The sequence below is a fragment of the Myotis yumanensis genome, unplaced genomic scaffold (genome assembly GCF_028538775.1).
Source record: "Myotis yumanensis isolate MYYU_CA2020_CCGP unplaced genomic scaffold, mMyoYum1.0.hap1 SCAF_2, whole genome shotgun sequence".
Taxonomy (NCBI): domain Eukaryota; kingdom Metazoa; phylum Chordata; class Mammalia; order Chiroptera; family Vespertilionidae; genus Myotis; species Myotis yumanensis.
Window position 1 is genome coordinate 2,873,479 of NW_027223753.1, and position 19,521 is coordinate 2,892,999.

Here is a 19,521-nt window from a genome sequence, read left to right on the forward strand (position 1 = left end):
TAGATACACGCTGGCTCCCTGCCGCCTCCGCGCTGCACGGGGGGCGGCACAGGGTCCACAACAGGCGGTGAGGCCGCGGGGAGAAGGCAGCCCTGGAGTTTCACGGGGTCCCCCAGCCTCCCTACAGCCGCTGCTAACTCGGACATGGCCGGCTCTCACCGGCGAGGAACTCAGGGTCAGCGTCCCCTTGGGGGGGAGTGGAAGCAGCCCATCACCTGCTACCAGAGAGAGCAGATGATGTCCTGTGACCTCAGCACCCAGGGTTGAGGTGGGCTGGGGTGGGAGGACCCCGGCAGGGTCTCTCCTGAGTGTGGAGAACCCCTAGGCTTCCTGCCCAGTCACCCCCAGAAGCTGAAGCAGGAAAACCAGCCTGTCCCCGAGGATGGGCGTGGTCGTCAGAGAAGGATTTAAGGGGAACCGGGTCCATTGGAGAGAAAATGGAGGGGCTGTGCGGTACTCTGACCCCCCGTTATTTTTTTAATATGTTTTTATTGATTTCAGAGAGAAAAAGAGAGGGAGAGACAGACAGAAACATCAATAATGAGCGAGAACCATGGATTGGCTGCCATCTCCCCACTGGGGATTGAGCCCGCAACCCGGGCATGTGCCCTTGGCTAGAATCAAACCTGGACCCTTCAGTCCACAGGCTGACACTCTATCCACTGAGCCACACCGGCCAGGGCAGCCCCCAGCTATTTTTTAAAGACACCTGCTGAGAGGCGGCTGAGTGACGGGCGTCTCTCAGGAGCGAAGGGCAGTGCTCCTCAAAGGTGTCTCGGAGCAGAGCCCACAGCCGCTCGGAGCTGGGGGCCGGGTGCCAGGCGTCATCACTCACAGACAAGCTCCCGGCTCAGGGTTAAGGCCGGGGAATGAACAGCGGCCTCTCCAGGGCGCCTCTCACACAGACACCTCAACTACGCCGAGCACACGAGGACGACGCCCACACCCACATCCAGGGCCACGAAGCCCAGCTGGGCCTGCCACGGGCAGCCGCACCCTCAGACCCGCCCCCCGCTGCCAGGTAAGCAGACACACAGGCAGCCAGTGGAGTCAGAGCGTGCCACCCGATTCCCGAACCCCGAAAAGGGCAGCTTGGACTCCTCTGTGTCCACGGGGGGCAGGCAGGGCACCCCCAGAGTGAGCAGCGCCTGCCCCCCTGCATGCCAGCCCCTCAGGGACAGCTCACTGTGCAGACGTCACATGCACATGTGTACACACGGGGAGGGGCCTTCTCTGGAGCTAAAGAACTTGAACAAAACCCCTTTTTCTGTATCCTGACCATCAAGGCAACAAAAGCAAGTGCTGGATGTGAAGACTTTCCCGGGGCACCAGCGGCCTCTGCTGCTCGCTGAGGGCACAGCACTGGAGAGCCACCATCGCCATCCCGTGGGGCATTGCCTCTGGCCCACACTTCCCCGGCGCGTTCTCCTCCTCGGCAACTCCGAGGCCACGGAGCAATTCCCCAGAGGCGCCAGGATTAAGTCCTCGCTAGCCCCTGCCAGTCCCCACGCCCAGCTCAGTAAACAGGATGCAAACGGCGCCAGCGGGGCTGGAGCCCACATTGCTCCCGGACTCGGAACCGGAGCCGGATCTCGGTTTTCCTACCTGGGACTGGAGCCACGAGCTGATGCAGTGACATCTGAAGCGTCACTCAACGGGAGTGACAACAGAAGCCCCCCCACACACACAATGCTGAGCCCTGGGCAGCGTGGAGGGTGGGCGTCACTCAGAAGGCTCCCCCTGCCCGCGCCCTGATGCTGCAGGGTCCCCGCACCACGGCGCCTCAGGGTGGGAGGCCTGGCAGCCGAGTGCCACCCATGGGGACAGTCCCAGCCTCTCCAAGGGGAGGACAGCGGAGGGACTCATCCCTGTGCTCGCCCCACAGCAGGGTCCCACCCCACGACCCTGGCGACCTCCTCCATGTGGACGCACAGGGTAGAGGCCACAAGACAGCCACCGCGGTCAGCGCAGCCGCACAGCCAGCTCACCAGGTCCACCTGCTCACACGCAGGCAGGCACGCAGGCACACACAAACGTGGGCACACACAAACGCGGGCACGCACAGCCTCGTGACCTGCTGGGTTACTCTTTGGGGGAACATAATACCCCGCGTACTGGGGGACGAGACCCCACACGCCCGCCGCCCACTGCTCCAGCCAGCGCAGCACTCTCACCCGTTTAGGGCGCTTGGCCTCCACGCAAGACTTTGTTTGGAAATGGCGCCGCCCTCAGACCAGTGCTGTGAGCCTGGGCTGCGGCCCATAGGCCTTTCCGAGCCCGAGAGGTGCTGTTGGTGTCCCCGGGTCGGGGGTCCCCTGCCCACCCCAGGGCCCCAACACCTGCTGCCCGCGTCACGCCCACCTCATTCAGGACGATCCTGGACGGCTGCCTGGGCAGCGGCTCCACAGGCCTCGCTGCGCTCCTCCACGTCCTCCCGAAGAAGTGGCGGTAGGCGACATCGAAGAGAGACACACGGAGATGGCACCCCAGCTCCGACAGCATCTCCAGCGCACCCTGTGAGACGGGGTGCGCCCTGAGGTTCTCAGCGGCCAAGCCTCCCGCAGCTGCTGACAACCATCCAGGTAAGCCGGCCGTCAGCGTCCTCCGGGGTTTAGGCACCAATTTCCTTCCCAGGAACCACCTCTGAGAACACGAAGCCCCGGCCCCAGCCCCGCCGGGAGACCCACAGAGCCCAGGAGACGCAGGTGGGGGCTGCGGGGACCAGTGCATCTGGCACCCGGTGGAGCCGAAGAAGCCTGGGGACATCACGGACACCGGTCGGCCACACCTGAAGCTTGGAGTAACCGAGGGTCTGCCTGCCATGTGAGGAATGGCCGCCTCTACCTTAGGCTATTTGGGTGGGTTTTTATCGTGCACAACCCAGTGAACCCTTCCTGATGTAACCACAGGGTGGTGTCAGCAAAGGAGAAGCAAATCTGTGAGGCCTGAGATGTCACAGCCACAAGTACAGACAAAGCAGCCAGAGACTAGGAACACAGGCCCTTTGCCCGGCGGGGCTCAGTGGTGAGCGCTGACCTATGAACCAGGAGGCCAGGGTTCCATTCCTGGTCAGGGCACATGACTGGGTTTCGGGCTCGATCCCCAGTAGGGGGTGTGCAGGAGGCAGCCGGTCCATGATTCTCTCTCATCATGGTTGTTTCTCTCTCCCCTTCTCCCTTCCTCTCTGAAGTCAATAAAAATATATTTTAAAAAAGGAAGAAAGAGCCCAGGGAACCAGATTACCCGTTTTAAAACCGCTGCACTGTGGGCAGAAGCAGGCTTTTCCCAGGGTCAAAAGTGCTGACCGAGCCGCTGAGTCGCGGATTCTCTTTGCTGATGGGCCACTTTGCCTCCCAATACTGCCAAGGCCCAAGGTAATGGGCACAACGGTGAGATGAGGATAAATGAGTGGAAATCAATAGCCTCCCAGCTGAGCAGTAACAACGTGTGTTTGACAATAAATAGCAAATTTCTTTACCTGCTTAATTAGCGGCCCATCGAGCCACTTCAGGACGCACTGAAACGCCGTCGAGTCCTTTAAGGGCTGGCGTGCTCTGTGTGGGTGGGGAGGCACCAGCACGTTCTGGTCAAAAATCTGGTGCCAGTCACGCATCCTGCCGGTCTGCGGGTCACTGGCCTCGGGGGTCACCTGCACCATTCGTGTGCAAAGAAATAAGAGTTGTAAATACCACAGTGCTCAGAGCAGTTCTAAAAGTTCCCTACCTCCCACTGTATCCGAGGACCCAGCAGCCCCTAACCCGCCTCTGCAACCCCACCCTCCGCACCCAGGGTGAGACTGGCACCCGCGCTGCCTTCCCCTGGCAATTGCCTGTCTCGCTCCAAAGAACCACTCTGCCACTCCACTCGGGAGCCAATCAGAGCAGGACTCTCCGGGCCTCGGAGACTGGCCCAGGGACAGACACGCAGGGCCGCTCCATGCAGCTGCGGAGGCTGAGCGTGCACAGGGCCCAGGCCTCGGGGACCGGGCTGTCTCCGCCGGGACTGGGGAGCGTGGCCCACTCAGGGCCCCAAGATGCAAATCTCAGAGCTTCTGTCGGGTCTGCTGAGTGAGACCTTCCTGCAGCTCCTGGAGCGGTGGCGCTCCCCGGAAGCTGCCGGGCCAGTGCGGGAGCCCCACCTTCACACACACAAGAAGCAGGCAGAGCAGAAGCCAGGCAAGGCCAGTGGGTCCAAGCCTCAGCGGGACCCAGCCCCCCAGGCGGCTCGGCACGGGCAAAGTCTCTAGCTGCTAAAGCCAGCTGGGGGCAGTTTGAGCATCGCCTGGCTCACCTCCCAGCCGGACGGGTCTACCCTTCCTGAGGGTCTTTTCAGCTGACAGAGGCCGGACTCTGTACACTAAATGGTGGGGAGAAGAGGCAGCGGGCTGGTCTCCAGGCCAGCAGTTCTTGACCGTATGGTCCAAACCTGTGGCCCCACGTGGCTGAGTGACGTGGGCTACGGGAGGTGCAGCAAGGAAACAAAGCTTGACCAGGTGCAGGTAATTGAGTGGATTCCGAAACCCGCAAGAATGTTGTAAGCATCTTGACCCTGGGGTTCCCCAGGCTATTCAAGGGCTCCGCGAGGTCAAAGCCATTTTCACACATCCAGGTGAGGTCTGCCTTTTTCACTGTGTGGAGCGGGGCCATGGTGGGCGCTGCGGGACTCAGCCCGCCCCGCAGCCAGGGGAGCAAGCCCTCCCCACTCACAGCGAAGTGATGGGCTTCACTTACGGATGTCCTTGGTGACACTGTGAAAAGGACACATTTTCTCTCCTGGAGTACATGCATTTCTAGCATTCTGTGATGGAAGGGGAAATATAAACTGGGCCGTACTCAGCACGGCCAGGGGTGAGCCTGAGGGGGGTGGTAAAGGACGGAGCAGACAGACAGGAGAATAAAGCTGGGGCCGGGTGGGACGCTGCTCTCAGATGGAGAGACAGCACCACGGCCTGCAAGCCAAGGCTTTATTTTATAGCAGATTCCACGAGGCAAAGCAAGGGCGGGTGAAGATGTTTACAACATTCTCGCGGGTTTCGAATCCACTCAATTACCTGCACCTGATCAAGCTTTGTTTACTTGCTGCACCTCCCGCAGCCCACATCACTCAGCCACGTGGGGCCACAAGTTCGGACCATACGGTCAAGCTCACAGCCACAGCCTTTGGCCATAATTGTGCTGGGAGGGCTTTGCCCTCCAAGCTGGGACCTGCACGTGGCTTTGCCACGAGAGGATCATGTCCTCTCATTAGTCCGAGGCTTGAACCTGTCCAAACGCTGTGGCCGCTCTCCACGATCAACCAAAACTGCCAAAATGAAGGCAGAGGTCACCCCGGCCGGTGAGCCCTGCTCTGACGATTCAGGCTGCGAGCTGAACCGGCGCTTTGTTCATACGGCAACACTGACACTGGGAAGAACTGCTGAGAAACGAAACACGCTTACTCAGACTTGTACTTGGCAGGTGCCTCTCCAACGTGAACGAAACGAGCCTGTCACTTCAAGGAAGACTCGTAATCAAAATCGAGTTCCAGGCAAAGAGCAGAACAGGGAGTCAGTGTCCTGCTCCGTGCGCCGGCAGCTCATGCCCTCAGACTTCTCGGCGGTGGGTAGTGCCGCAGCGAACTCGAGCTTTTGAAATTGCATGATTAGATGTGTCAGTATTTGGAAGAACCGCTTAACTCAGAGCCTGTTCTTTCCGGGGGAACATGCAGAACGACAGAAACTCCTGCAGGAGGAGCGGGTCCACCGAGCCTGCGGGACGGACCGAGGGACTTCGGTGCAGCAGGATGAGCAGCTCACTGGCAGCTGCACACTCAACGCTGCGTCTGTCCGCCACTTGCAGATGTGACGCCTGTTAAGGACCTGGGCGGGGCGGTCATCCTGGATCAGCCAGGTGGGCCCCTCACTGTCAGAAGGGTCCTAACAAGAGGCCGGAGGGCTCCGAGCAAAGGCCGGGGGACCAGGACGCAGGGAGAGACGTGGAGGGGCCTCTAGAAGCTGAAAAAGGCGAGGAAACGGATTCCCCCGGAGCCTCCAGGAGGAACCAGCCCGGCCACCCTGGCTGTAGCCCAGGGAGACAGGCCTTGGACTCCTGGCCTCCAGAACTGGGAGAGAATGAATCTGCGGCTTGAAGCCACCATCTGTGGTAACGTTACAGAAGCCACGGGACTCAGGCGTCCACACCCTGCGAGCAGAAGGGCCCCGACCAGTAGCTGGTGGGAGAGCCAGCTGCCCATGGGGGCCTCCTGGCGGCCCCAGGGTCCAGCCCTGAGCCCACGTGGTCCCTGTGCTTCCCTGGGTCACGGTACTTGCCACTTGCCCTCATCTCACCAGCTCACCGGCCAGCTGCTTACAGAGGGGGCCTGCATTCCTGTGTCCTTGAGACCCGGCCACCATCAGAACTCAATAAACATTCCCAAGAGCAAATGGAAGTTTCCATAAAGTTGACGCCCAAGCATTTTTTTTTTTTCAGAGAAATGTTGTTTCCCGTTGACTTTTCCTATGAAATCGGGATGCTTATTCATGCGAAGCGAGTGCCCTAACGCACTGCTGGGGCCTTGGACAGAGGCATGGCCCCCACTGTACCAGCAGGACACATTGGGAAGGAGGCTCCCATCTGAAAGGATCAGCCACCCAAACTCCAACCCTGCGTTGGCAGGTGGAGGCGGGCAGCAAGGTCTGCACGGGCGACGGAGGGAGAGGTGACCCGAGACCCAGGCTCCCGGGGGTGGAGCCCAGGCAGCTGCAGGGGCTGCGGCACCCAGACTCTTCCCTTCCTCCTGGCCCCACAGAACAGCTACCACCTGGCCCTCCCTCCTCTCCACTCGGCCCTTCCCCTCGGACATCACGCCCTCTCACCCTCTCCACACGCGCACACACACACACACCTGGGTAATCCTCCTTGTCCTCCCGGAGTCAGACCAAATGCCACCTCCCCAGGATGAGCACCCGTCCCCCCAGGGCTCCCCGCATGGGATCCCCACTGGAGTCACCACACTGCGCAGTCCCCACTGTCCTGCGAGACTGAGCTCCGTGAGGTCAAGACTAGGGACTCGGCAGGAATCCTGCTGATGATGAAGTACACCCTCACATGCCGGAGGAGTGGGGGTGCTGCAGAGGGAGGGCAGCGGGTCTTGGGGGCTAGATGAAGAATGATGAGAAAAAGGAGGGTCCCATGCTTTCCCAAGAAAGGGGCCCAATGGGCTGGGGAGACACAGAAAAAATACAGCAGCTTTTGTGAGCCCTGCCATGAGCCAGCGCTCACACTTCCACATTTACGATTCCAGCAGTGCTGAGATGAGCACCACCATTCCCCCCACAGTGAGGCTGCATGGCCATTCCCAGTCAGACAGCGGCCGGGGCTGACTGCAAAGCCCCTTAACCATGCCTGCCCCGCGGTCCCGCCGAGGCCAGGAGAGGCAGAGGGACAGGAGGCCCCAGGGGTGGAGGTCAAGAGCACTGGCCAGGGAGCCAGGCTGGTCCTCTCCCTCTTGGACTCCTTTGCCCTCCCTGCATCTGTTTCCCACCTCCACAGTGAGGGGCTATGAAGCTGCCGTGGTCTTTGCTGCTGCCGCCTATTCAGCGCGTCTACCAACATCTGTCTGACTGGGCACACACGTGTGAAGACCAACGCCCTGCCTCCAAGAATCTAAAGATCCAGAGAGGCCCGGCTGGTGTGGCTCAGTGGTTGAGTGTCGACCTGTAAACCAGGAGGTCACAGTTCCATTCCCAGTCATGGCACAGGCCCAGGTTTCAGACTCAATACCCAGTAGGGGGCGTGCAGGAGGCAGCCAATCAATGATTCTCTCTCATCACCGATGTTTCTCTCCCTCTCCCTTCCACTCTGAAATCAATAAAAAAATATGTTTAAAAAATTAAGAATAAAGATTCAGAGAGAATGACAAGGGTTGAGGGAGCAGCACAGATGACAGCTAATCCAGCCTCCTTTCTGGGGGGCGCTGAAAGCAGGGCAGGGGTAAGAGGAGGGGGCCGAGGAGCTGGAGGTCAGCTGGGCCAAAGTCCAGGGAACGGTACGGGAGGGTGGGAGCCCTGAGGAGCTGTCCAGGCCCAGGGAAGCTGCCTTCCCAGAAAAGAACAAGATCTTGAATAACAGACCCAAAAGCTTTGGAGAACTTTGGGAAAGGGGCGGGGGGGGGGGGGGGGGGGGGGGCGGGGGGAGTAAGTGGAGATCTAATTAAGCACCGCCTGGAATTCCCTGGTTCAAAATAGATCCTTTGAGCACCTACCACGTGCCAGGCCCTGGAGAGACGGCGCTGACCACAGCAGACAGGCTCTCTACCCTCACGGCACGTGTACCTGGAGGGAGGAAGACAAGGACACAAGTTAGCGGGACCAGAGACATGGATGGGACCTGTGGAGACGACAGGAAGGAGTGGAGGGTGCCGTGAGCTGTGACAGACACCTATAGCTACAACCACCTCCTTTCTAACTAGGCAAGCGGAGCCTGGACTTCCGGCACATACTTCAACCAAGATGACACTGCAACACAGGAGGGAGTGGGTCTGAGAACTGGTGTCTATGGAGACAGGCGCTAAAGGGATGTGCCTGGGTGGGGCCTCGAGGCTGAAGGAGGAGCGGGCAGCAGGGCAAGCATGCCGGCCACGGAAAGGGGCCAGGTGGTGAGCTCGGAGCCGGCCAGGAGGTCAGCTGGCTGGACAGCAGAGGGTGAAGGCAAGTGCCATGCCAGGGGCGCTGGACACAGGCAGCGCGGTGGCCTTCTGCGAGGACTAGGGAGTCTGGAGATCTCCCTGGCCGGTGGTACCCACGGGGGACGGGCACCCACTGGGAATGGGCACCCACAGGAGACGGGCACCCCTACCAGGGGAACGCACCCAGGAGTAGTCCCCCACGGGCCTCCGGTACCGGAAGGCCGCTGGGGACGCCGAATCGGGGAAAACCAACGCCCGCCAAGATCTCAGCAAAAGACCAGACCGCGCTCTCCTAAAAGCTGGGGACTGCAGAGGGACTCGGGGTCAAGGGGCAGAGGGCGGAGGGTGAGGCCCCAGGAGCCGAGGATACCCAGGCAACCAGCAGCCCGGGCCGAACCAAGTGTCACGGCGGAGGGGTGACGTGCAACTGACGCGGGCACAGCCCTGCGCCCCGCCCGGCCGCCGCGCCCCGCAGGCACCGGGCCCCCGCGGAGAGACATGCCGAGCATCCCCAAGCCCAAGCCCTAGACCCCCGGCCCGCTCAGCGGCCCAGCGGGTCGACACCGTGTCCAGCCTCCCCCGCAGCGCCAGCCAACATGGTTCTGCCGCGTTACCTAGGAGACCGGTCCGCCGCGCCCACGCCCACCCAGGAGTGACGAGGCCCACGCTCTCGAGGAAGAGATCCACTAGGGACGCAGAGGCCCCGCCGCCAGCCGGTGCCGGGCGGAGCCGCAGGCCTCGCGGGCCAAGAACCGGCCGAAGGACGCCCGGGCCGCTGCCACCGCGGGAGGAGCCTCGCGCCCTGGCCGAGAACCCGCCCCGTGTCACCGTCATCGGCCAATCAGAGCGCAAGTCGAGAGGCTCCGCTCCGCCAGCCCCAGCCAATCGGTGCGGTGGCGGGTCCGTCCTGATTTGCATGCTTGGCTCTTCCTCGGCCAATGGGAATGTGACTGGCGTGAATTCCAACCAATGATGAGCTGTCAGAGGCGTGGCCCCGGGTGTCCCACGAGGTGAAGATGCTGCGGGCGGAACCTGGCCGGGAGAGCGGGATTCGGGGGCGCTAAAGTCGCCGGGCGGGGCGGGAAGGAAGATCCGGAGCGGGAACAGGATCCGGAGTTGGAGCCCCCAGGTGAGTGCAAGGGGCGACCACGGCGGGACGCGCTGTCCACGGCCGCGCACCGGGAGAGCAGCGGCGGCCCCCGCGAGGCCTGCGGTGATTCTCCATCTCCTCTTCCCTCGCGCGTCCCCGCGCCCGCCTCCACCCTCACCTCCTCTCCAGCCGGCTGGCTCTCTCTCTCCATCTTCCCTCTGCCCCATCATCTCCCTTCCCCCATCCAGTCCTCCCTGGCCCGCCCTGTCTGCCATCCCGCCCGACCTTTCAGCTCCTGTGCCCGACCCCGGCCCCAAACTTCATCCTCCCCCCGGTCCTGGCGCCCCTCTGCCCTATCTCGGTCCCCTCCACTCTTCACAGCCTCACCCCCACCCAGCCCCCTTCGCATCCCCTCCCCAGGCCTCTGCGCCCGTCGGAGCGCCCCCGGTGCCAGTCCCCCCATCCCTCCAACCCTTTTGCTCCTGAAGGCTCACCCTGCCGCTCCCTCCTGGTCCCATCCTCCCACCCGTTCTGCTCCCAGGCTCTCCCGCAGGCGCTCTCTCCTCCTTGCCCCACTCCCAGGACCTTGGCACTTTCCTCCTGCACCTCCCACCCCCTCCCTGTGCCCCTGGGGCATCTTCAGGTTCGTTCCTCTTCCCACCTCCCTACCTGCTGCCGCTCTAGAAGGACGCGTGGACCCAGGGACTGCACCGCTGCTGCGTACTGCGGTAGCGGCCGCTGTGTGCCTGCCCACCTCTCCGCCCTCCCACCCAGGCGCACCCTGCGCCGCTCCTGACTTTTGTACTCGGGGCTCCTGTGGGGGCTCCACTTTGCCTGGAGCATCCTGGGAGGGGGGCTCTAGTCCCTTTGCACCCTTTCCTGCCGTCCTCCCTGGCCACCATCTCCCTCCCCACCCCCACTTTCCTGCTCAGCCTCACTTTGTGATTCAGCATTTTGGCGGTTGGTAACTTTCTTTGCTTCCTGGCATGGTGGGGACCAGGCTGTGGGGCTGAGGGCAGGGGGTCTCGGTCCTGCGGGTCGTGGGGTCACCTTAGGGAACAGACCTGCGCTGCGGGGTGCAGAGCAGGGACCTGTTCCTGGGGCTGGCTCTTCCGCCCCGTTCATCTGTTGCCCTGTGTTGAACCACATCCTGGGGGAGATGACATAAGTAATAGCTCTTGGGGGAAACGGGCTATTAGGCTTTATGGAAATTAATACATCACATCCCAGGATCAGGAACACCGAGTTCTGGCCACAGCTGTCCCGCTATCTGTCATGTCAGGATTTCTTTCTCTGCAACTTCTCCTCCCCCTCAAAAAACCGCCAGCCCCCCCCAATGCCAGGAGCCAGCGCCCGCTCTGCTAGGGAAGTCGGGTTGAGGTCCATGTTGCAGGGTTTGGGGACCTGCGTGTGGAGAGTCCCATCTGCCTTCCTGATTGTCCCCCGGCAAACGCATCCACCTGCAGAGCCCAGGCTGGTGGCAGTTCCTGGGCTCCTGCCCCTGTGCCCTCGAAGTGGGGGGCCCAGAGGGCATTGGCTCCCCAGGTCATGTCCATAGAGACTACGGATGCTCTCCAGGTCCACCCCCACCCCCCGCCTCGATGGCACTGAGGGTGTCTGGGCTAGAGCACATTCCTGCCTCAGCAGCAGCTGCTGGGGGCTTCCCGTAGGAAACCCAGGTCCAGGCCTGTGTCTCTCTCTGCTCTGCCAGTCCACAGACCTGTGGGCACTGCCCGGCGCCTGGGGACTGAGCCAGGCCTGGAGGGGTTGGGCATGAAAAGTGTGGAACCTGGTCTCACGCTCAGCACCCTTCTGAGTTTGGGTGTGGAGCTGGGTGGGAAGAAGCTGGCACGCACGGGATTGAACACCGGAGGGGGCAGGATGGGACACATGCCTTGCCTGGTGAGGGTCAGAGGGCAGTGAGCTCTGGGCAGGGCAGCCCGAGAGGCCTCAGACCCTGCGGCTTTCTGTCTCTCCTTTCAAGGACCTTCTAACCCCAAACGACTGAGGAGGAAGTGAGAGGCACGAGTCTTGATTTGCAGTTTCCGGGAGGGGCCAGGAGGGGGGCCTCCTCTAGCTGGAGCAGGAAGGCCTCCCCTGCTGTCAGAGCCCAGGCAACGGGCTTGTTTGCGGGACTCTGACAGCAGGCAGCGTGTCCGTATCCTTGACTAAATTCGCAGTGACCTTCAGGGAGCCAGAGCAGTTTTCTGGGGTCCCTGAATAATGGGTCAGAGCGGGGTCAACTTCAGGTATATTCGGGGAGGACCATCTCTGAGGGTGTCCAGGGCCCAGGACCCCACACCGCTCTCCATCCCCCTTCCTGCCCAGCAGCTGGGGCTATTCACAGAGCTGCCAGCATCCCAGCCACCTGCCCCCTGAAAGGAGTCAGCAGAAGCCCAGAGGCAGTGACTCCTTCAAGTTCAGCTGTGGCCTGAACTGGCTGTTCCCCATCCTCCTCAGATGTGATGTGTTAATTTGCATAAATGCTAATGGCCACTTCCCCCAAGAGCTATCCTTATGTCATCTCCCCTGTTCATTCAGCAGCAGGGGCGGGGCCAGGTTAGGCCCCTCCCTTCCTGCCAGTTGGAGCCAGGTCACTTCTTTGGCTCTGCCCTTTGGAGGAAGCCAGCCCGTGGATGTGCAGACCTCGGCCAGCCTGGGGGAAGGCCACTTTGGAGGTGTTGACGGCAGGTGTGGAGGAAGCCAGCACCCTGGGGTGTGTCCGAGTCACTGGGGGGGCTGTTGGGAGCAGAGGATCCTGGCGACGCCATCCTGCTGGCCTGGCAGGCCCCCAGAATGAGGACACTGTGGCGCTCAGATGTCAGAGAGATGGCAGGGCCCGGCCACTGGGCGGGATGACGGGGAGGAGAGATTGCGCTTCCCACTAACTTCACAGCGGGTCTTGTAAATAACCCTGCGGGGGGTAGGCTGGTTAGCCAGGAGGGGGAAACTGAGGCACGGGGCGGTGGTGAGACTGAGCCGGCCTCCTGGCTCCGGAGGAAGCCTTGGTTCTGTTCCTGCTGCGCTCCCTCCTCATCAATCCTTAGCCCCCCACGGACGTCAGGGTTCGATCCCAGCTCCCCGGGATGTGGAAACTGCCTTTCTCATGAGTGGGAACCCCAGCACGCTCAGCCCCCAGTCACTGTGTGTCCCCCTTTCTTGGGGTGACTCTGAGGAGGCGTGGTCCTTGGCTCAGCCAGTTCAGGGAAGAAGAATGGAGCAGGAGCTCCCTGAGAGAGCACACCTGGGCCAGGGGGATGTCACCCACGTTCATCCGTTCACCCTGTCACTGTGAGGGTAGCCCGCAACTCTCCGTGAGGCCTGGCCTTGGCAGGTACCATCTCCCCGCCAGGTGGGCACGCGCAGGGCTGCGTCTTCTCAGCCCTTTGCCACATCCGCTGGGGCTCAGCGGGCCTGCCTCCTCTCCCCCGTGCCCTGGGAGGCTCTGGCCCCGCACCCCAGCCGGAGGGTGTCCTGCACTGCACACCCCACTTCCCAACTCATAGCCCTGAGGGACGGGGTCTCCGGAGGCCATGCCTGCTCTGCCCAATGGCCATGTGGTTAACCCCGGAGACATCAGAGCTAACACCTTGTGCCACGCCAGCGCAGCCAGGTTCGGCGAGCCTGAGAGGGGGCGGTGAAGGATAAAGCTGGGGCTGGGTGGGACGCTGCCCTCTCTGATGGAGAGACGGCACCACGGCCTGGGAGCCGAGTCTTTATTTTATAGCGAGATTCCGCGAGGCACAGAAAGGGCGTGGTCACAACGTTCTCGCGGGTTTCGAATCCACTCAGTTATCTGCACCTGATCAAGCTTTGTTTCCTTGCTGCACCTCCCACAGCCCACGTCACTCAGCCACGTGGGACCACAGATTCGGACCTTAACCTGTCCAAACACTGTAGCCGCTCTCCACAACCCCTCCCTGTATCTGGCACCTGCCTGCCCCGTACCTGGCAACTGCCTTCCGCATACCTGGCACCGGCCTCCGTGAGCTCCCTCCTTGCAGGCAGCCCGTCTTCTCGCAGAACTGAGTCCCAGTGCCGTGTGGGACGCAGATGAAACAGGGCTGGAGAAAGGGAAAGGCAGGCGCAGGGGGCCCTCGCTCGGCCTCATGTCCGTGCTGCAGACGCGGTAGGCGCTCTCCCCACGGCGATCTGGAGCCCTGGCTGCTGCACATTGAGATCCGTCACCCGACGCCGCGAGGCGGACGCCAGGCGCACGTCTCTCCTCAGAACCCACCTCACCTTCCAAGACAAAGCAGCAAACCGTTCACGCCCAGGTCCGTTTCCCCAGTAAGCACGCGACATCCCCACATCCCGGGTCCCAGCGACGCGGGATCCTGCTCACAGGGCCCTCTGTCACCGTCTTGACCCCTGGTCCTCGGGGGGAACCTGAGGGTCTGGCCCTCTGCCTCTCAGCCACTTGGCCCCTGTCTGCGTCTCCCCTTTTTCTGGATCAGCGAAATGGGATGCCTTGGGTGGAAGCATCGGGACAGTCCCTGGCACAGACACTCAGTAACGTCACTTCTAGTCACAGACTGAGCCCAACCATTGCCCTCCCTGGTGGCTCCCAGGACAGCTGGACAGAGGGTCGCTGTGCACGCACAGGGTTGGTGAGAAGAAAAGTCGTTTTTCGGGTTAACTGGTCCCTTCGGGCATCCACTCGTCTGTCCCGTCGGCAGTTTCCACGGTGCGTGATTCTGTTTCCTGCCCTAAGAGGCCTTTCTGAGGACACTGTGAGGTGTGGGGTCAGGGCTCAGCCTTCCAGCTGCACCGATGGCTCGGCATCTAGTGTGACGGCAGAGAACGGGGGACACGTCGGGGCCACAGGGAGTGGGGCCCAAAACAGTCCCCAGGGTCCTGGCGCAGCTCCGCCAGCTCCTCCCTTCACCAGCCACGGGCAAGGGGTGCCGAGGCCGCACTTTGAGAAACACTTCCCAGCTCTGTTTATGGGTGAGCTTTCCCGCTCCCTCCTTAACGTAGCGCAGGAGGAAACGCTGATGGTAACAGCCCTGGCGAGGGCTTCGCCGGCATCTTCGGTTCTCTGACCCGGAAGCCTGCGTGTTTCCTGGGGAATGACCCCTGCGCTTTTGTCAGCTTGAATCTCCAGTCACACCCTCTCCGGTGCGCGGTGCGGGGTGTGCATGGTGAGTGAGGTGCTCTTGTTAGCAGCGTCCCTTCTCTTGGAACGAGGTTTGGTTGGAGTGCTGGCTGTCCCAGCCTGTCCCCTGTGGTGTGGAGGAAGCAGAGCTGGGCCTGTGGCATCTCCGCCGCCCCCGCCCCCGTCCCCCGTGGCATCTCCCCTTCCCCGAAGCCTCTCCCTGCTCTGCGGCTCCCCCACCTCCGGGATTGCCTGTCCCTGTCAGTGAGGAGGAGGTATTTTTAGTCGCCCAGGCCAGGAGGTGTTCAGGTGTCAGGGACAGGAGGCCTGGAGCCATCTCCATCCGTTTGCTCCTCAAAGGACACGCAATGCCCAAAATAGGAACTGCGGATCCTAAGGAGCAATGGCCACCTCCCACAGGGAGAGCAGTCACCTGCATACACGCGCCTGGAGAAGGAGGGTGGGGTCAGGGCTGGCCGGACCGCCGAGGCACCGGCACCGCCTCGGGACTTTCCCTTCATCCTGAAACACAGGTTTGGGAAAGGCGGCCCGGGCAGCTCCCTTGGCACATGGACCCGCTGTCCTAACGAAAGGACCCGTTTAGGGGGACAGTCAGCCATCCTGGGCCCGATGTCGCCCAGAGGAGCCACGTGCTCCCCACCCTGCTTTGCGCCAGCCGGGCCTGGCGTGGATTCGCTCCTCCCCTCATTGACCGCTGCCCGCAGGGCCCCCAGTCGGTGGGAGGAGACGCGGGGTCCAGTGCAAGGGCGGGGGGAGGGGGGTGGACTGCGTCACGTCACGGGCAGGAAGGACAGGATGGCCTCCTGGGTGGGGAGGGCTGCGTGCAAAGTGCAGACACGGCGGAGGGTGCTGGGGGAGACATCGGGCTGAGTGAGGATCTGGGGCGCTGTGCATCCTGAGAAGACGCCTCCTGCTCCACAGGGAGCTGAGCTGGTCCTCCATGCTCCTGGGAGGAGGGTCGCTAGCCAGGGCCCGAGAGGCCCCAGCCCTACAGCGAGCCGTGATTCTCTCAGGGTCCCCTGAGCTGCTCCAGCTGCCGTGGTCACCACCACCCTACACACACACAGACACACACAGAGACACGCTCACACACAGACACACACACACAGAGACACACAGGTAGACACACAGACACACACACAGACAGACAGATACACACACATGGCCTGTGTGCCCACTGGGCCCTCGCTCCTGCCTCACCCAGGGCTGGAAGGTTCTAGCAAAGCCCACTGGAGTGTCGCTGGGAGGGATGCAGAAGAGAGGGTCATTCCCCGCTGCCCTGCAGCATGGTAACCATGGTAACCATGGGCAACTGCTGAAGGCGCCTAGTCACCTGCTGGGCTGTATGGGTGCTAAGGGCCTGGCTGGGCCCCAGGTCTTCCCAGAGGGTCCCTGGGCAACAGCCTGTGTGGGCGACAGGTGCAGCCCCGGGCACCCTCCGGGCCTCTGCAAGGAAAGGCACACACGGCCTGGGGACCCTTCCCCCAGCCCTCCAGGGAGAGAGGCCCTTGTCCCGGGCTCAGGCGGAAGCCCCGCCTCTGAAGCAGCCGGGAGCGGGCGTTGAGCCCATCGGCTAACCCTGCCCTCATGGGCGTGATTCCATCCCGCATTGCATTTCGGGGCAGGGGTCCTGGCTCCTCCAGGCCTGAGGCCTCAGGGAAGTCTCCTCACTCTTTGAGGCCGTGTAGGGCCTGAGTCCCGTCTCCTTGTTTTAGGGAGAGGGAAACTGAGGCTGGGGGAGGAACCGTACTTGCTGGCAGAGTGGCGTCACCGTGTGGGGCCCGCCAGTGTCCCCTAGGTCACTCTGGGCACGGTCCATGTGGTTATTGTAGCTGATGTCCAGTCCCTCTTTGACCGTGTCGCCCGTGAGCAGGGGGCGTGTCTGTCCCAGCACCTCTGCACCCCAGCTCAGCCCTCGGCAGGCACACAGCAGGAATGGGCTCCCTCAGAAGGTGGAGCCACGTGGGAACTGGCACAGGAAGGGTGGCCCACCAAGCAGGAGCCGCCCTCTGTGGAGCTAGGAAGGGGTGTGGTACCCCAACCCCAGACTGGGCGGCTGCCGCCTAACTCGGGACCATCAGACAGCAGAACCCCCGGCAGAAAGCAAACCTGTACCCAACCTTCCCTAGGGCCCTGCCCCATGCATCAGCCCCTCCTATGCAGGGTCCACCACACATCGGGGCTCCAGTGCCCCCCAACCCAGGCCCCTTCCTAAGCCAGATAGTCCTTCGGGGACCTGCTCATTTCCCCGTACATGTTGGAAAACTTTGTGGGTGTCAGGGGCAGGACCCCCACGAAATGTGGAAAGCACCCCCCCCCCCAGGCTGGAGGTGCAGGCGCCCAGGTGCCCCACAGCCTCCACAGTGCCCACGGTCCTCCGAGGCCCCTCCCTGCCAGCCTGGACAGCTAGTCACCCCAGCTCCCTCCCAGTGCTGATGTCCAGGGCTCAAGGCTGTGGAGGAAGAAGAGGCCACAGGCCGGACTCATGAGGTGTGATCTGGGGAACGAGGTCCTACCAGTGGCCCTGGTGCCGCCCTCGGCCAGGACTGCTCTCCAGCCTCCCTCTGTCCGCTCACCGGGCCCAGGCGCTGACCTGCAGTGCACCCGCCACCTCTCGAGCTGTGGGTCCTGAGGCTGAAGGCGAGGGGCCAGCCAGGGACGCCCCATCACGGGCTCCCTGATGTCATCTTCCGCAGGCGGGGCACTCCAATAGCGCTTTCCCCCAGGGCACGCTCCTGCCACACCCTGCGCAACAGGCAATGCCCCAGGGAGGGCAGAGCAGCCACGGCCTCTGGGGCCTGGCACCCAGCCAGGCAGAGCAGCAGGCGGGACACTCCCCGAGGCTGGGACCGCGCCAGGTGCTGAGGCAGCTGTGGTCCTGAGGCTGGCATCCTGGGCGGAGGGCCAGGGGCGCCCAGCCGCCTGGCATCTGGATGCATGCGCTCTGCCTGCTGCCCCGCTGCCTCCCCAAAGAGACCGCACACTCAGGGTTTTACAAGGAGCCACTTAATTATGCAGACAATTCCTCCTAACTGCAGACTGTCCCAGGGCGCCCGGATTGAGTGGTCCCAGGGGCAGCCAGAGAAGGGTAGGGTTTCCTGAGCAGGTCTCCAGGGGAGAGGGCCTCCCCGGGGAAGACTCTACAGCTCAGAGCCTTCGCCCCTGCAGGAAGGAGCAGGCGCTTCATCTGAAGCTGGAAGACAGTGGTGGTGGTGGTGGTGGTGGTGATGGTGGTGACAATGGTGGTGATGGTGACGATGACAGGTGTGGTGGTGGTGATGATGACGGTAGTGGTGATAGTAATGGTGGTGGGGATGGTGGTGGTGATGATGAGGATCAGGTGGAAGTGGTGATGGAGATGGCGGTGATGCTGATAATGATGGGGGTGGTGGTGGTGATGATAGTAATGGTGATGGTTATGGTGGTGATGATGGTGATAGTAATGGGGATGGAGGTGATGATAGTAATGGGGATGGAGGTGATGATAGTAATGGGGATGGTGGTGATGATGGGGATGATGGTGGTAATGATGGGGATGGGGATATGGGTGATGGTGGTGGTGATGATAGTAATAGTGATGGTTATAGTGGTGATGATAGTGATAGTAATGGGGATGGTTGTGGTGGTGGTGATAGTGATGGGGTTGGAGGTGTTGATAGTGATGATGGAGCTGATGATGGTGATAGTAATGGGGCTGGAGGTGGTGATGGAGGTGGGGATGATGGGGATGATAGGGATGGGGATGTGGGTGATGGTGATTGTAGTGATGACAACAGCAACAACTGTCATTTGTTTCAGTAGCTGCCACTTGTCCCAGATCTGCTCTTTGTCAGGCCTCTGCTTAAGCCTTGCAAGCATTTACTCTTTTTTTTAACAATTTTTAAATATATATATTTTTAAATTTTTAGAGAGAGTGGAAGGGAGAGGGATAGAGAGATAGAAACATCAATGAGAGAGAAACATCACCAATGTGCTGCCTCTAGCACGCTCCCCACAGGGGATCGAGCCTGCCACCCAGGCCTGTGCCCTGACCAGGAATTGATCTGGCCGCCTCTTGGTTCCTGGGTTGATGCCCAACCGCTGAGCCGCCCGGCCTGGCCAAGCATTTGCTCTTCATCCCCAGCCACGCAGAAGCAGGCCTGTGATGAGCTGTGCGCGTGGGTGGACAGCCGCCAGGGGACGGCCTCCCGGCTGATGCCTCGCCCACCTCACCAGCAGGGCGGATGCTGGCCCTTGGCCTCCATCCTGGGCCAGGGCCCCGGGATGCCAGTAAGGGGGACCCCCGCTGGCCCCTGGCTCCAGCTCCGAGCTGCAGAGCCTCCCAGGGGATCCCCCTGCTACCGGGGGTCTTCCTTTCCCTGCCCACACACACAGCCCCCCCTGAGTCTGAGGCAGGAATCATGGGGCTCAGGGGAGGGACCCCTCTCCACTCGCCTTCTCTCCTGCCGGCAGAGATACGGGTGCTGTCCGCTGCCTCCGTCCGACGTGCGGCAGAAGCACTTTCCTAAGAGGGAGACGAGCACCGTGGCCGGCGCATGACAGCCTCTTGCTTTCCCTCAAGTCATTACACGGTGTCTCCTTGGGGTCCAGCCTCTCTGCATTCTCCCCCGGGGCTGGAGTGAACACGTGTGTGCGCCCAAGTTCCTTT

At 62.0% G+C, this 19,521-nt stretch overlaps 2 protein-coding genes across 3 annotated transcripts in view; one reads left to right on the plus strand and one right to left on the minus strand.

Annotated features, from left to right (window-relative positions):
• NPHP4 (nephrocystin 4) overlaps positions 1–9,467 on the minus strand; it is a 58,647-nt gene extending 49,180 nt beyond the window's left edge. The window contains exons 1-4 of the mRNA XM_070403952.1: positions 9,279–9,467; positions 8,242–8,311; positions 3,479–3,649; positions 2,362–2,514 (exon numbers count right to left, since the gene is read on the minus strand). Of these exons, the coding sequence (XP_070260053.1) occupies positions 2,362–2,514; positions 3,479–3,613 (288 nt within the window). The 5' untranslated portion in view covers positions 3,614–3,649; positions 8,242–8,311; positions 9,279–9,467. The remainder of the gene's footprint in view (positions 1–2,361; positions 2,515–3,478; positions 3,650–8,241; positions 8,312–9,278) is intronic.
• Positions 9,468–9,575: 108 nt separating this feature from the next.
• KCNAB2 (potassium voltage-gated channel subfamily A regulatory beta subunit 2) overlaps positions 9,576–19,521 on the plus strand; it is a 65,807-nt gene continuing 55,861 nt past the window's right edge. For both annotated transcript variants that reach the window (XM_070403954.1, XM_070403956.1), the window contains exon 1: positions 9,576–9,793. The gene's annotated coding sequence lies outside the window, so the exon portion shown is untranslated. The remainder of the gene's footprint in view (positions 9,794–19,521) is intronic.